This window comes from Coenobita brevimanus, chromosome 29 (genome assembly GCF_032717465.1).
Source record: "Coenobita brevimanus isolate Jiangsu-jjx chromosome 29, ASM3271746v2, whole genome shotgun sequence".
In the NCBI taxonomy this organism is placed as follows: Eukaryota; Metazoa; Arthropoda; class Malacostraca; order Decapoda; family Coenobitidae; genus Coenobita; species Coenobita brevimanus.
In genome coordinates this window covers 30,903,627-30,920,541 of record NC_136982.1, presented here as the reverse complement: position 1 = coordinate 30,920,541, position 16,915 = coordinate 30,903,627, and the positions used below count along the sequence as shown (strand labels likewise).

The following is a 16,915-nucleotide window of genomic DNA, read 5'->3' as shown; positions in this document are numbered from 1 at the left end:
AATGTGACCAAGGCTAATGCATGCAAGTATGTTGGAGGTTTTATGGACATTAAAATACAATGAAGTGGAGAGTAGAGTTGCACATGGAAGAAGAGTGGCCAATGCTTTGAAGACCTTGATACAGAAATGAGGACTAAGTGTGGAGAATGCAAGAAGAATGCATCATAGTATGCTATTACACTTATTAATTTGTGGGTGTAAGACTGGTTTTGCATGAGTGTTGAAAGTCAAGAATAAGAGCAGTAGAAATTGGACTGACGTAGACTGAATGAAATGAGAAATATATAGATTAATGAGCGATGTGAAGTAAATAATATTGTAAAAAAGTTACTGGAGAGTGCTTAAGTGGTATGGTCATTTGGGGATACTGGATACATATAGGAAAAGTATATGGTAGGATACTTATTGACTGGGTTAGGGATATAACAGAGGAATTAGTTGGAGAAGAACAGGGAGGTTTTAGGAAGGGAAGAGGTTGTGTAGATCAGATATTCATTCTTAGATTCTTAGTGGAAAAGTTTCTGGAGAAGGGAAAGAAGTTGTATGCAGCCTTCATGGATCTGGAGAAAGCATATGAGAGGGTGGATAGACAAGGATTGTGGAAAGTATTAATATTATATGGAGTAGATGGGAAGTTGTTGAATGCCGTGAAGAGTATGTATGAGGGTGCCAAGGCTGCAGTGCGTGTGGATGGTGAACTGAGTGAGTTTTTCTATTTGAAGGTTGGATTGAAACAAGGATGTGTCATGTCTCCATGGTTGTTCAATCTGTATATGGATGGGGTAATAAAAGAAATGCAAAGTAGGGCAGTGGATGTTGGAGTGGCCCTAGTGAGAGAGGGCAGTGTTTGGAAACTCCTTGTACTGTTGTTTGCAGATGATACTGTGTTGTTAAGTGAAGACGAAGGGGAGCTGCAGGGCTTGGTGGATGAGTTTGGGAGAGTGTGTAAGAAATGGAATCTGAAGGTGAATGTAGGGAAGAGTAAAGTTATGGTCTTCGAGAGAAGTGAAGTTAGTGAATGTACAGTGAGATTGGATGGGGAGGAAATGGAGAATGTGAATGCATTTAAGTACTTGGGTAGTGTGATGAGTAAGGATGGAAGTTTAGTGGATGAAGTGCTTGAAAGGGTGAAGCAGGAAAGAAAGGTTGCTGGCTCCTTGAAAGCAGTGATAAGAAACAGGGAAGTGAGCATGGAAGTGACAAAGCTATTGCACGACAGTATTGTTATACCAACTCTGACGTATGAAAATGAAGCTTGGTCGTTGTTGGAGGGACAGAAGTCAAGAGTGAGAGCAGTGGAAATGAGTTATTTGAGAGGAGCATGTGGAGTCACATGGAGAAACAGGCTGACAAATGAGGAAGTGAAGGAGCAGTGTGGTGTGGATGTGGATGTGATAGGAAGTGTTAGGAGAAACACATTAAGGTGGTTTGGCCATGTGGAGAGGATGGAGGGTGAGGGACTGATGAGGAGAGTGTATGTGAGTGAGGTGGAGGGAGGGAGAAGGAGGGGGAGGCCAAGGATGAGATGGAGGGATGGAGTGGAGAGGTATATGAGAGAGGGGGATGTGAGCTGGGAGCAGGGCAGTGAAATGGCGGGGGACAGAGCGACATGGAGGCAGTTTGTTTGTAGCCACCCCTTATGGAATTAAGGCATCTGGCAATAGTTAGATAGATAGATAGGATACATATAGAGTAGTTAAAAGATTACTTGTTACCGAGCTTATTGATAGGAGGAGGCATTGTAGTCAAAGAAGAAAGTATTAGTAGTAGTAGTTGTTCCCTAGGCAGTCTGGCTGAGCAGCCCCAAGTCCCTAAGGAAGGCCACGGCCGAGACTGGGCTTTCCCACAGAGCTTTCAAGGAGTGTATGTTGTGTTGTTGTTGCAGGTGATTTTGTGGAATGCAGTCTTGCATAATGTGCTTAATAGTATGGGATGCTGTGTTGCATCCTGGACATGCATCAGCAACGGAGTCATCCAGCCTCAAGAGGGTAGAATGATGCCCACATCTCAACCTGGCCAGGTGGACCCTGTCCTCATGATGGAAATAGGATTCAGAAGGGTAGATATTAGGCAGCCATGCATATGCAACTGTGTGTTGTCTTTGAGTGACTGAATGGAGCGGCGAGTGATTTGAGCGTGATTATGTTTCTGGAAGCTGCTTTGAGGCAGACGGGGAGGGGAGAGATGACAGTATTTGTGTATGATATCATGTGCTGGGTGTTGTTTTGATATTCCTTGGTGTGTGTGGATGTGCTGCCGTGTAGTGTAGTGGATGATGTGGGTTTGTGGAGGCTGAGGCAAGAATTTGTGTGGCTCTCATGTCTAGTTGATCTTGACTTGGAGGACATTGGTTTTTTGGTGGAGGTGGTCTGTAGGTGTACTAGCTGTGCAGCCTGTGATTATTTTTTGGGCCTTGTTCTGTATGGTATGTAGAGTGTTGTAGTGTGTTTTACTGAGGTAAGAATCCTAAGCAGGTAGCTGGTGGTATCGCTTATGAATTGATGTTAGGATTTTTATTGTGTGATCTATTTCCCTGAGCATATTGTTTAATGGTTCTCCTGCTTTTGTGCTTTTTCTTGTTTCTGAATCCTACTTCACCCCTTCTCTTAGGTGAGAATTAGGTTTAGAATTTTATCGTTTTACTTACCACATCACTTAATTGTATTTGATAACTGAAAATGTTGCTATCTCCCAGAAACCAAAAATCTTGACAATAATTTTCTTTTCCCATATATTTTATTGGGAACAGCCCAGCAAGAAATTGCAAGCTTAGAGGAGAAAGTAGCAGGACTGCAGCGGGACCTGTCATCTTATGAAACCCAGATGGATCAGCTTCGGCGGGAGGGCACGACCCGCGCTGAGGCTGGACGGGCCAGCGAGGGAGCATTACACACTAAGATTGTGCAACTTAAAGAGGAACTGCACACCAACAGGTGAGAGAGTTGACATTAGGACTGGAAGACAAGTAACAGGAGAGATGAAAAAGGGATGATAGATGGTGGAATGCAAGAAGTGTAAGAATTTAGGTACATAGTGATGGCTAAGTAGTGGAGGATTTGGATGTTTGAAGAAAAAAAAAAAAAACATGAATTCATGGCTGGAGCAGGGAACAGTTTGTTGATTCTTTTTTAATACTGCTAATATGTAGGATTGTACAAGGTAATAATCTGAACTACAGTACTAAAGGCTGAAGTCTCTGGTGTCCCCAAAGGGGCCAGAAAGGGGTAACCGTTACAGTTTTCTTTTTACAGTCACACCAGTCGTCAGTCAGATAACTCCATTACTGAACACTGTTCAGGATGGACTGTACAGTGCTAGCACCCAAATGGAGGTGTGTGTCATCACCTATTGTACATAGGTCCATTGGAATGGACTGAGTAGTCCGTGCCCAGAGTCAGATACATAGGAAATACTAGAGGCTCCCCAAGGGGAATATCACATCAGCTGTGGGCCGATACATATCTAGTGCAGCTCAGAATATGATCCTGACCTTGACCTACTTTCACCAGTTTCAAATATTTTGGAGATTTTCATCCCTACTACACACCTGAAAATTTTGTGATGATATCTTGAGCAGTTGCAAAGTTATCATGGTAACAGACACACAGACCTTCACCTACTTTCACCAATTTCAAATTCATAGGGGATTTTCATTCCTGTTGCACACCTGTAGGTGGTGGATGCGGGCTCTCACCATTCATTCACTCGATGTAGTGCTGCTCTCGGGTGTATGGTCTTTCCTCCTCCTCCTTCTTTCTATCCTTCCTTCCTCTTCTGTCTTTCTTTCCTTCATGCCTATGGGCAACTCTACACTAAGTGACAAGTCAAATGGTTTCCTGTACGCCAGGAAACCATTTACTATGCTGGGTGGTAACCATACAACCAAATTTTGGCGCCTGATGGTGTAGTGGGTAATTACGGACCTCCAGTTGGATTGAGCTGGTGAAGGTTTACATCCAAGGGAAGGTTGGGGTTTATTGTCCACGTAATGCCACTCAGGGATGAGTGAGACTGGTCACTCTCACCTTAAATGTCTGGACCAACTTGCCTAGCCCTGGGCTTCTACCCCTTTCATGGGACAATTTGGGATTGATGATGGATGGATGGATTACAAACCTGTAAAAATTGGCGATGATATCTTGAGCAGCTGCAAAGTTATCGTACTAACAGACACACAGACAGATAAACAAGCTCAAAACAATATTCCTTGGAGATTCTCATCCCTACTACACACCTGTAATATTTGGTGATGATATCTTGAGCAGTTGCGAAGTTATCTTGGTAACAGACAGACAGACAGAACTTGACTCGCTTTCACCAATTTTGAACGTGTGATCGCTTTTTTTTCCCCCTGCCTCACACCTGTAAAATTTTGTGATGATACCTTGAGCAGTTGTGAAGTTATTGTGCCTACACACACACACACACACACACACACACACACAGCCGGAGAGAGCTGACGTCCCAGCCATCGCTCCTAACCTTAAGTAGTTTCAGGAGTTTTGTCTGTCCTGTCTCCTAAGGTCTTGTCTTAAATTTAAAATAATGAAAGTTAATAGACTACCAAAAATGTAAAGATTTATTGGCTATAGTATACATGAATGTTTGTAGTTTTTTCGGTAACAGCTGTTTTGGTACTTTACATTAAACATGGCCGAAAATGTAAACAATGAGGGACTCGAATTTCAAGGATTTGATACAAATACCAATGTCATGGACCTGGTTAAAACATTAATTATGAGGATTAGTGAACTTGAAAAGAAAGTAGAGGATCTAGTGATAAAAGATGTGTCTGAGAATACGGATAGTACCATACAAAGTCTGATCCAATCCAATGAAACAGCAAATGAAGAGATTAGGAATTTGAAGCGGGGAAATGTTGTATTGAGGAAACTAGAAGAGAGTACTAATAAAACGGAGAAGGTGAGTAATGTATTACAAGAGCATAAGGCAAAGTGGGCACATGTAGAAGAAGAACAGAAAGAAGTGGTCAGCTTAAGAGAGATCATCCAAGAAGAAAGGGAAATGAACAAGAAAGAAATGGAAGAAAATGTAGTGAAAATACTGAAGAAAAAAGAGAAAATAGTGAGAGAAACTGTAGAAAGGAACAGATGTGTGGTAGTATTTGGAAACAGGGAAGAGGAAGAAAAGGTTAGGTTCGTAAGACTCGAGAGAGACATGAACCTGGTGAGAGGAATATTAGGCAAGATTGACCCTGAAGGAGACAAATGGGTAAAAGAAATTGAGGAAGTAAGGAGGATAGGGCCTTATAAGAAAGGGGAAACAAGACCAGTGAGAGTAAAGTTTACATCAGAAAGTGTAATAAATGAGATACTTAAAGTGACTTGGAAATTAAGCAAAGAGGCGAGGATGGAAAATATTATAATAAGAAAAGATCAGAATGAAGAAGAAAGAGAAATTTTAAAATCATTAAAGGAAGAAGCAAAGGGAAAAAATGATAAGAGGACAGAGGAAGAATGTAATACTTTTTTTTGGAGAGTATTGGATATGAAAGTAAGGAAGTGGTATTTAAGGAAATAGAAGTGAAGGAAACTAAGGGGGATGGCTGTGAAAGATCAGAAGTTGAGGAAGTTTTACAGTTAGAGAGTAGGAGAGAAGAGGGTATTAATAATGTCAAAAATAATTTGAAGGTGATATATACTAATGTTGATGGTTTCATATTGACAAGGATCGAAATTAACGATTTCTTGAGAGAACATGAACCTGATATCATGTGCCTTGTAGAGACCAAATTAAGAGAAGATATTGATGTTCATTTGGGAGATGGTAAATACAAACTGTGGAGAAAAGACAGGAAAGAAAAAAAGGAAGGAGGAGTGATGATAGCAGTGAAGAACAACATAAATGTAGATACTGTGGAAATGGGAGAAAGCAGGGCTGAAGTGATATATATGAAATTAGAAACTGGAGAGAATGTTAAGAGAGATATGGCGGTAGTGTATGTTCCCCCAAAGACGAGAGCATGGAAGGATGACGAATACCATGAAATGTTGTCAGATATGGCTATCTATTTGCAAAAAATAGTTGAGAAAAGCAATAATATAATTTTAGTGGGTGACTTTAACTGTAAAGAGGTGAACTGGGAGGAATGGTACTCGGGAGGCGGCGAGGATTCATGGGGCACTATGTTATTAAATATAATAATGAATAATGTGATGACGCAATGGGTCAAAGAAGAGACACGGTTTCGAGGTGAGGACACACCAGCAAGGTTAGATTTACTGTTCACCAAAGAACCCGATGTAATAGAATCATTGAAATATCTCTGTCCTTTAGGAAAAAGTGATCATGTGGTCATTGAGTTCCAGATGTTAATAGGGAACATCGAGCCAAGAGACGAGCTTCGTGGACAGGGAAGATACAACTTTGGGAAAGCAAATTTTACAGGATTGAGAAACTTTTTTGAAAATGCGGATTGGAGAAAATTCAGAGAAACAAAAGAGATACAGAAGAAGTGGGATATCTTTCTAGACCTCTATAATTTGGGAGTGGAAAATTTTGTACCAAGAGTAAGAGGGAAAGAAAACAGGAAAAAGGAGTGGTTTAATAGAAGGTGTATGATAGCAAAAAAAGAGAGAGATAAGGCGTGGAACAATTGGAGAAAGAGAGATAACAGCAGAACAAAGGAAGAATATAAAAGAACAAGAAATGAATACACAAGAATACGTAGAGAAGAAGAAAGGAATTTTGAAAAAGGTATAATAGACAAATGCAAAGATGAACCCAAACTGTTTTATAGATTTGTTAATGGCAAACTGAAACAAAAGGAAGGAATCACCAAACTGAAAGTTGAAGGAGAGGTCTTTAAGGATGCGGCAATGCAAGCAGAAATAATGAACAAATGTTTCCAGTCAGTTTTCACTAAAGAAAAGGAGCTTGTGGAAGGGGAGGGAGTGATTAGAAATGTTCCTGTGATAAAAGATATAAAAGTGGAGGTACAGGAAGTGTATAAATTACTGGAAACTCAAGATGTAAGGAAAGCCCCAGGACCTGATGGAATTTCTAATTGGGTACTGAAGGAATGCAGAGAACAACTGGCGGATAAAATTCACAGTTTAATTGTATGCTCACTGGAAGAGGGGAAAGTGCCACAAGAATGGAAGAGGGCAAATGTGGTACCAATTTACAAGTGAGGAAACAGGGAAGAACCCCTGAATTATAGACCAGTGTCTCTAACCAGCATGTTCGCAAAATTGTGTGAGAGAATCTTGAAAGACAGATGGATAAAATATCTGGAAGAGATGAATATTTTGGCTGAATGTCAGTTTGAATTCAGAAGTGGAAGGTCATGTGTTTCTAACTTGTTGAGCTTTTACTCAAGAGCGATTGACGTGGTACAGGAGAGAGATGGTTGGGTGGATTGTGTGTACTTAGACTTAGAGAAGGCCTTTGACAAGGTACCTCATGAAAGACTAATGTGGAAACTAGAATATATAGGAGGACTGAAGGGGAAACTTCTGGAATGGATGAAAGACTTTTTGAGAGACAGACAAATGAGGACAGTAATAAAGGATAGGATGTCTGGATGGAGGGAAGTAACAAGTGGAGTCCCTCAAGGCTCGGTGTTGGCGCCAGTAATGTTCCTGATTTACGTAAATGATATGGTAGAAGGAGTGAACAGTTATGCAAGTCTGTTTGCTGATGATGTAAAGATCCTGAGGAAGGTAGAGGTTGAGGAGGATTGTAAAATACTGCAGGAGGATTTGGATAGGATACACAGTTGGAGCCGGACGTGGGAAATGAAATTTAATGTAAAGAAATGTAAAATATTGGAAATGGGTAAAAGTACCAGGAGGCCATCACTGAATTATTTGTTGGGTAATGAATTAATCACAAAAAGGAGAGAAGAGAAAGATTTGGGAGTGCTGGTCCAAGATAGTTTGTCACCAGAAAAGCACATTAACAAGATAGTTGGAGAGACTTATAAACTCTTGACTAACATAAGAGTAGCATTTCATTATATGGATGAGGAGATGATGAAAAAATTGATAGTGGCAATGATCCGCCCCAGGTTAGAATATGCAGCGGTAGTGTGGTCCCCACACAAAAAGAAAGATATAAACAAGATTGAGAGAATACAAAGAACAGCAACCAAGATGGTCCCCAGTCTGACAGATCTGTCATACAGAGAGAGGCTGGAAAAACTGGATTTGCCTTCCTTAGATGAAAGGAGAAAGAGGGAAGACATGATTGCAGTGTTCAGGACCATGGTGGGAGTAGATAAAATTGACAAAGAAGATCTGTTTATATGGGATAAGAGAGCAACAAGAGGACATGGAATGAAATTGAAAAAATCAAGCTGCTTGAAGGATATCAAGAAATATAGCTTTCCTTACAGAAGTATAGACTTATGGAATAGCCTGGACAAAGAGATTGTCCAGTCTAAAAACTTAAACGAGTTTAAAGCCAAATTTGACTTATTGAGAAACAGCGATGGAAACCCACGAGCATAGTACATTCCGTGTATATCACAATTAGGTATAAATACTTAAATATTGGAACGACTTAGACAAAGAGGTGGTTCATGAGAAAAACATTCATGTGTGTAAAGGTAGACTTGATAAATGTGGATGTGGAGACAGGACAACACGAGCGTTGCTCAGTTCCTGTATACTACAAATAGGTAAATACACACACACACCTAAGACAAGAGCGTGGAATGATGATGAATACCAATGCTGTCAGACATGGGTAGCTATCTACAGAAAGTGATTGAGAAAAGCAACAATATAATTTTAATGGGTGACTTTAATTATTGTAAAGAGGTGAACTGAGAGGAATGGGACTCAGGAGGCAGTGAAGATTCTTGGGGCACTATATTGTTAAACGTAACATTGAATAATGTGATGACGCAGTGACTCAAAGAAGAGACACGATTCAGAGTTGAGGACACACCAGCAAGAGTAGATTTACCGTTAACCAAAGAACCTGACATAATTGAATCTTTGAAATATCAGTGTCCTGTAGGAAAAGGTGATCATATGGTAATTGAGTTCCAGATGTTAATAGGGAACGTGGTGCCAAGAGACGAACTTTATAGGCAGGGAAGGTACAACTTTGGGAAAGCAAATTTACAGAATTGAGAAAATTTTTAAAAAATGAGGATTGGAGAAAATTCACAGAAACAAGAGAGATACAGAGGAAGTGGGATATCTTTCAAGACCTCTATAATTTGGGAGTGGAAAAATATGTGCTTAGAGTAAGGGGGAAAGAAAACAGGAAAAAGGAGTGGTTTAATAGAAGGTGTATGAAAACAAAAAAAGAGAGGGACATGGCATGGAACAGCTGGAGGAAGAGAGGTAATAACAGCACAAAGGAAGAATATAAAAGAACTAGAAATGAATATGCAAGAATACGAAGAGAGGAAGAAAGGAACTTTGAAAAAGGTATAATAGACAAATGTAAGGATGAACCCAAACTATTTTATAGATTTGTCAATGGCAAATTGAAACAAAAGGAAGGAATCACAAAACTGAAAGTACAATAGAAGGAGAGGTCTATAAAGGTGCGGCAATGCAAGCTGAAATAATGAACAAATGTTTCCAATCGGTTTTCACTAATGAAATTGAGTTTCTGGAAGAGGAGGGAGTGACTAGAAATGTAGTGATAAAAGATATAAAAGTGGAAGTACAGGAAGAGTATAAATTACTGGAAACTCAAGATGCAAAGAAATCCCCAGGACTGGATGGAATCTCTAATTGGGTACTGAAGGAATGCAGAGAACTGGCAGATGAGATTCACAGTTTAATTGTGTGTTCTCTGGAAGAGGGGAAAGTGCCTCAAGAATGGAAGAGGGCAAATTTGGTACCAATTTATAAGGAAGAAAACAAGGAAGAACCCCTGAATTATAGACCAGTGTCCCTAACCAACATGGTCACAAAATTGTGCGATAGAATCCTGAAAGATAGATGGACAAAATATCTGGAAGAGATGAATATTTTGGCTGCAAGTCAGTTTGGATTCAGGAGTGGAAGGTCATGTGTTTCCAACTTGTTGAGCTTTTACTCAAGAATGCTTGATGTGCTACAGGAGAGAGATGGTTGGGTGGATTGTGTTTATTTAGATTTGGAGAAGGCCTTCGACAATGTACCCCAGAAGAGACTAATGTGGAAACTAGAGCATATAGGAGGACTGAAGGGAAACCTCCTGGAATGGATGAGAGACTTTCTGAGAGACAGACGAATGAGGACAGTACTAAAGGACAGGATGTCTGGATGGAGGGAAGTAACAAGTGGAGTCCCACAGGCCTCGGTGATGGCGCCAGTAATGTTCCTAATTTACGTAAATGGTATGGTAGATGGAGTGTACAGTTATGTAAGTCTGTATGCTGATGATGCAAAGATCTTGAGGAATGTAGGTGTTGAGGAGGACTGTAAAATGCTGCAGAAGAATCTGGATAAGATACAAGATTGGAGCCAGATGTGGGAAATGAAATTCAACGCAAAGAATGTAAAATATTGGAAATGGGTAAAAGTACTAAGAGGCCATCACTGACTTATTTGATGGGTAATGAGCCAATCACAGAAGCGAGAGAAGAGAAAGATTTGGAAGTGCTGGTCCAGGATAGTTTGTCACCTGAAAAACATATGAACAAGACAGTTTGAGACATGTATAAACTCTTGAGTAATATAAGAGATGCTTTAACATCCTGTATCTCAAAAGTTTTCGAGTCAATTCTTCATAGAAAAATTTTAAAGCATCTTTCGTATCACAACCTTCTTTCTGATCGTCAGTATGGGTTCCGTCAGGGATGCTCCACTGGCAATCTTCTCACCTTTCAGACTCCTGGTCATCCTCCTTTCGGGACTTTGGCGAAAGCTATGCCATTGCACTTGACATCTCAAAGGCTTTTGATCAAGTCGCATAAATCTTTAATTTCCAAACTGCCCTCTTACGGTTTCTGTCCTTCTATCTGTGCCTTCATCTCTAGCTTCCTTTCTGGTCGTTCTATAGCTGCTGTTGTAGACGGCCATTGTTCTTCTCCTAGATCTATCAACTGTGGTGTTCCTCAGGGCTCAGTCCTATCACCAACTCTCTTCCTTTTATTCATCAATGACCTTCTAAGCTGTACATCTAACCCTATCCACGCATATGCTGATGACTCCACCCTTCACCTATCCATTCAGTTCCCACAACTTCCATCTCAGCAGTTACTTCAACAAACAAGGGACGAGGCTTGGCACACCTAATGTCTGACTTGGCTTGTATCTCTGACTGGGGTAAAAATAATCTGGTTGTTTTTAATGCATCAAAGACTAAGTTTTTACACCTATCAACCTGACAAAATATTCCGCAGGTATACCCACTAATGTTTAATAATATTCAGCTTAATCCTGCATCATCCTTGAACATGCTTGGGGTTTCATTTACTTGGGACTTATCTTGGAAAGATCATATTACATCTCTTGTAAAGTCTGTTTCCAAGAGATTAGGTGTGCTAAGCCGCCTCCGTTCCTTCTTTACCCCTGCATAATTGTTGACTCTATACAGGGGTTTTATCCGCCGCTGTGTGGAGTACAACTCTTATGTGTGGGGAGGCTCCCTACATACAGCTCTTCTCAATAGGGTGGAGTCAAAGGCTTTTCGTCTCATTAACTCTCCTCCTCTTACTAACTCACTTCAACCTCTGTCTCTTGTTCGCACTGTTGCATCTTTATCTCTTTTCTGTCGCTACTTCAATGGTCACCGCTCTTCTGAACTGTCTGCATGCATTCCTCCACCTCTATGACGGGCGCGTAGCACCTGCCTAGCAGCAAACTCTCATCCCTTTTATGTCCAACTCTCTAATGCAAGAGTTAACCATTCCTCCCAGTTCTTGATTTATGCAACAGGTCAACTCTGGAACTGTCTCCCTTTGTCTGTATTTCCTGGTTTCTATGATCTCAAGCCTTTAAACGCAGTGTGTCCAGGCATCTCGAAATGATCAGATCTTGAATTTGGCTCTCTCTTGTATTTTGTTTTTCTCTTGGAAGCAACAATAATTGCAGGCTCGCGGCCTTTGGTTCCTTCTTCCTCGCATAAAAAAAAAAAAAATTCATTACATGGATGAGAATTCGATGGAAAAATTGATAGTGACTATGATCCGCCCCAGGTTAGGATATGCAGCAGTAGTGTGGTCCCCACACAAAAAGAAAGATATAAACAAGACAGAGAATACAAAGAACAGCAACCAAGATGGTCCCCAGTCTGGCAGATCTGTCGTACAGAGAGAGACTGGAAAAGCTGGATTTGCCCTCCATAGAGGAAAGGAGAGAGAGGGGCGACATGATTGCAGTGTTCAGGGCCATGATGGGAGTAGATAAAATTGACAGAGAAGATCTGTTTGTATGTGATAAGAGAGTAACGAGAGGACATGGAATGAAGCTGAAGAAGCCAAGCTGTTTGAAGGATATCAAGAAATATTGTTTTCCCTATAGATGCATAGACCTGTGGAGTAGCCTGGACAAAGAGATTGTCTAGTCTAAAAACTTTAACGAGTTTAAAGCAAAATTTGACTTTCTGAGAAACAGAGACAGGACCCTACAAGCATAGCTTGTTTCCTGTATATTACAATTAGGTAAATACACACACACACACACACACACACACACACACACACACATAGCTTGTTTCCTGTTTATTACAATTAGGTAAATACACACACACACACACACACACACACACACACACACACACACACACACACACTCACAGGTCGCCTACAGAGACGGAGCTCTTCCTGGATCGATAGGAAATAATCACTGAATCAGCGGTGAAAAAGACACCCGCCTATTGTGATTATGTGAATGAGTGCGTGAGTGGTGGTCCCGTCGGACAGTAGTTAAAAAAAAAAAATTCAAGTGTCAGTTATAAAGAGTACAAAATACAGTGGAAATAGAAAGTTTTCATGTGGTTGGATCATGGCAGAGGGGGACGGTGCTTTGTTTACCACTGGTGAGGGGGAATTTGCGGGCTTCTCCAAAGGTGATGTGGGAAATAAAAGTTCTAAGCTGAACCATATGAGTAGCAGGAGTAGAGAAAACAGGAGAGAGGAATGTCCAGGAGGTAAGAAAGGTATGGACGGTCATTAGAGAGTTGCACAAATGTTCCTTAGAGCAGGAGAAAGAGATCAAAGTTCTACAGAAGAAACTGGAAAATGTTTGCACATGCAGTAATGAGGAAGAAAGAGAAGTCACAGAATTAAAAGTGAGTAATGAATCTGCCTCATACGAAATGAAACAGCTCAAGAGGGAGAATAAGAGGTTGGAAGAAGAAAGGGACAGGATGAAAAGTAAACTAGATGAGTATGTATCCAAATCAAGGATGCAAGATGAGCACATGAAGGAAATCAAGGAACAACATAAGGGGGTGGAAGAAAATTCAGGAGAAAGGAAATGTAAATTTGAAAGAGATCATAGAACAACAAAGCCAGGAAAGAGTGGAGAAGGAAGTGGTTAGGGTACTGAGAAGTAGAGAATCTTTAGTCAGGGATGTAGCAGATACGAAGACATGTGTAATAATTTCAGGAGTAAAAGAAAAACCTATAACAGTAAGATCAGAAAGAGAGAGTGAAAAACTGAGTCAGGTTAAAGAAATAATATCAGTAGTTATGGAGGGTAACAACGAAGCTCAAGAAGAGATTGAAGAAGTGTTTAGGTTAGGAAAGTACGAGGAAGGAGGAGCAAAGCCATTGAAGGTAAAGTTTAAGTCCCAGGTAATGGTAACTGAAATCATCAATAGAACATGGAAATTATCAGACAAAGAGGGGTTCAAAAACATCTGGATAAGGAGAGATGCAAATGAGGAAGAAAGAGCTGAAATAAAGGCTTTAGTGAAGGAAGCAAAGGCAAAACATGAACAGAGAAGGGAGGAAGAGAAGACAGTGTTTTATTGGAGAGTTATGGATCAGAAATTGAGGAAGTGGTACTGACGGAGAGGAGAGAAGAGGGTATAAGAAACAACAAAAAATGTTTGAAAGTGGCTTCTGCCAATGTTGATGGTTTAATATCTGCAAGAGAAGATATCATCAATTTTTTTAGGGTACATGGACCTGATGTTATGTGCTTTGTAGAAACCAAGTTAAGAGAGGATAATGATATCCATATGGGAGATGGTAAATACAAACTGTGGAGAAGAGACAGAAAAGAAATAATGGGAGGAGGAGTGATGATAGCAGTGAAGAACAACTTGTAGTTACTGTGGAAATGGGAGAGGGTAGGGTTGACGTGATAAATATGAAATTAGAAACTGGAGAGCATGACAAGAAAGATATGGCATTAGTGTATGTTCCCCCTAAGACTAGAGCATGGAATGACGATGAATACCAGGTGATGATGTCTTACATGGCCAATTATCTACAGAAAGTGATTGAGAAAAGCAGAATTATAATTTTAATGGGTGACTCAAATTGTAAGGAGGTGAACTGGGACGAATGGGACTCAGGAGGCAGTGAAGATTCGTGGGGCACTATATTGTTAAATATAACAATGAATAATGTGATGATGCAATGGGTCAAAGAAGAGACACGATTTCAAGGTGAAGGCGCACCTACCAAAGAACCTGACGTAATTGAATCTTTGAAATATCTGTGACCTATAGGAAAAAGTGATCATGTGGTCATTGAGTTCCAGATGATAAGAAGGAACATGGTGCCAAGAGATGAGCTTTATAAGCAGGGAAGATACAACTTTGGGAAAGCAAACTTTACAGGATTGAGAAAATTTTTAAAAAATGAGGATTGGAGAAAATTCAGAGAAACAAGAGAGACTCAGAGGAAGTGGGATGTCTTTCTAGACCTCTATAATTTGGGAGTAGAAAAATATGTGCCAAGAGTAAGGGGGAAAGAAAACAGGAAAAAGGAGTGGTTTAATAGAAGGTGTATGATAGCAAAAAAAGAAGGGACATGGGATGGAACAGCTGGAGAATGAGAGGTAATAACAGAGCAAAGGAAGAACATAAAAGAACCAGAAATGAATATACAAGAATACGTAGAGAGGAAGAAAGGAACTTTGAAAAAGGTATAATAGACACATGTACGGATGAACCCAAACTGTTATATGGATTTGTCAATGGCAAACTGAAACAAAAGGAAGGAATCACCAAACTGAAAGTAGAAGGAGAGGTCTATAAAGATGCGGCAGTGCAAGCTGAAATAATGAACAAATGTTTCCAATCAATTTTCACTAATGAAAGGGAGTTTCTGGAAGAGGAGGGAGTGATTAGAAATGTAATGATAAAAGATATGAAAGTGAGGTACAGGAAGTATATAAATTACTGGTAACTTAAGATGTAAGGATAGCCCCAGGACCAGATAGAATCTCTGATTGGGTACTGAAGGAATGCAGAGAACAACTGACGGATAAGATTCAGTTTAATTTTGTGTTCTCTGGAAGAGGGAAAAGTGCCTCAAAAATGGAAAAGGGCAAATATGGTACCAGTTTATAAAGGAGAAAACAAGGAAGAACCCTTGAATTATAGACCAGTATCCCTAACCGACATGGTCGCAATATTGTGCAAGAGAATCCTGAAGGATAGATGGATAAATCTGGAAGAGATGAATATTCAGACTGCAAGTCAGTTTGGATTCAGAAGTGGAAGGTCATGTGTTTCCAAGTTGAGCTTTTACTCAAGAGCGATTGAGAAGCTACGGGAGAGAGATAGTTGGGTGGATTGTGTGTATTTAGATTTGGAGAAGGCCTTCAATGAGGTATCCCAGAAGAGACTAATGTGGAAACTAGAGCATATTGGAGGACTGAAAGGAAACCTTCTGGACTGGATGAGAGAGTTTTTGAGAGACGAACAAATGAGGACAGAAATAAAGGACAATGTCTGGATGGAGGGAAGTAACAAGGGAGTCCCACAGGGCTCGGTGTTGGTGCTAGTAATGTTCCTAGTTTACACAAATGATTTGGTAGATGGAGTGAACGGTTATAGAAGTCTGTTTGCTGATGGTGCAAAGATCTTGAGGAAGGTAGGTGTTGAGGAGGACTGGAAAATGCTGCAGGAGGCTCTGAATAGGATACATGATTGGAGCTGGATGTGGGAAATGAAATTCAGCACAAAGAAATGTAAAATATTGGAAATGGGTAAAAGTACAGTACTAAGAGACCATCACTGAATTATTTGATCGGTAATGAGCCAATCACAAAAGCGAGAGAAGGGAATGATTTGGAGGTGCTGGTCCAGGATAATTTGTCACCTGAAAATCATATGAACAAGACAGTTTCAGAGACGTATAAACTCTTGACTAATATAAGACTAGCATTTCATTACATGGATGAGATGATAAAAAAATTGATAGTGGCCCCGGGTTGGAGTATGCAGCAGTAGTGTGGTCCCCACACAAAAAGAAAGATACAAACAAGACAGAGAATACAAAAAACAGCAACCAAGATGGTTCCCAGTCTGGCAGATCTGTGATTCAGAGAGAGGTTGGAAAGGCTGGATTTGCCTTACGTAGAGGAAAGGAGAGAGAGGGGTGACATGATTGCAGTGTTCAGGACCATGATGGGAGTAGATAAAATTGATAGAGAAGATCTGTTTGTATGGGATAAGAGAGTAACAAGAGGACACTGAGTGAAACTGAAGAAGCCAATCTGCTTGAAGGATATCAAGAAATATAGTTTTCCTTATAGATGCATAGACCTGTGGAATAGCCTGGACAAAGAGATCGTCCAGTCTAAAAACTTTGACGAGTTTAAAGCAAAATTTGACTTACTGAGAAACAGAGTTGGGACTCCACGAGCGTAGCTCATTTCCTGTATATCACAATTAGTTAAATACACACACACACACACACACACACACACACACACACACACACACACACACACACACACACACACACACACACAGGTCGCCGACAGAGACGGACCTCTTCCAGGATCGTGGGGAAATAATCGCTGAATCACCAACG

At 40.4% G+C, this 16,915-nt stretch overlaps 1 protein-coding gene across 4 annotated transcripts in view; it reads left to right on the top strand.

The window, feature by feature from the left end:
- Positions 1-16,915, top strand: part of LOC145395050 (uncharacterized) — a 1,083,039-nt gene that overhangs the window by 624,405 nt on the left and 441,719 nt on the right. For all 4 annotated transcript variants that reach the window (XM_080268801.1, XM_080268802.1, XM_080268803.1 and 1 more), the window contains exon 21: positions 2,750-2,933. In XM_080268801.1, the coding sequence (XP_080124927.1) occupies positions 2,750-2,933 (184 nt within the window). The remainder of the gene's footprint in view (positions 1-2,749; positions 2,934-16,915) is intronic.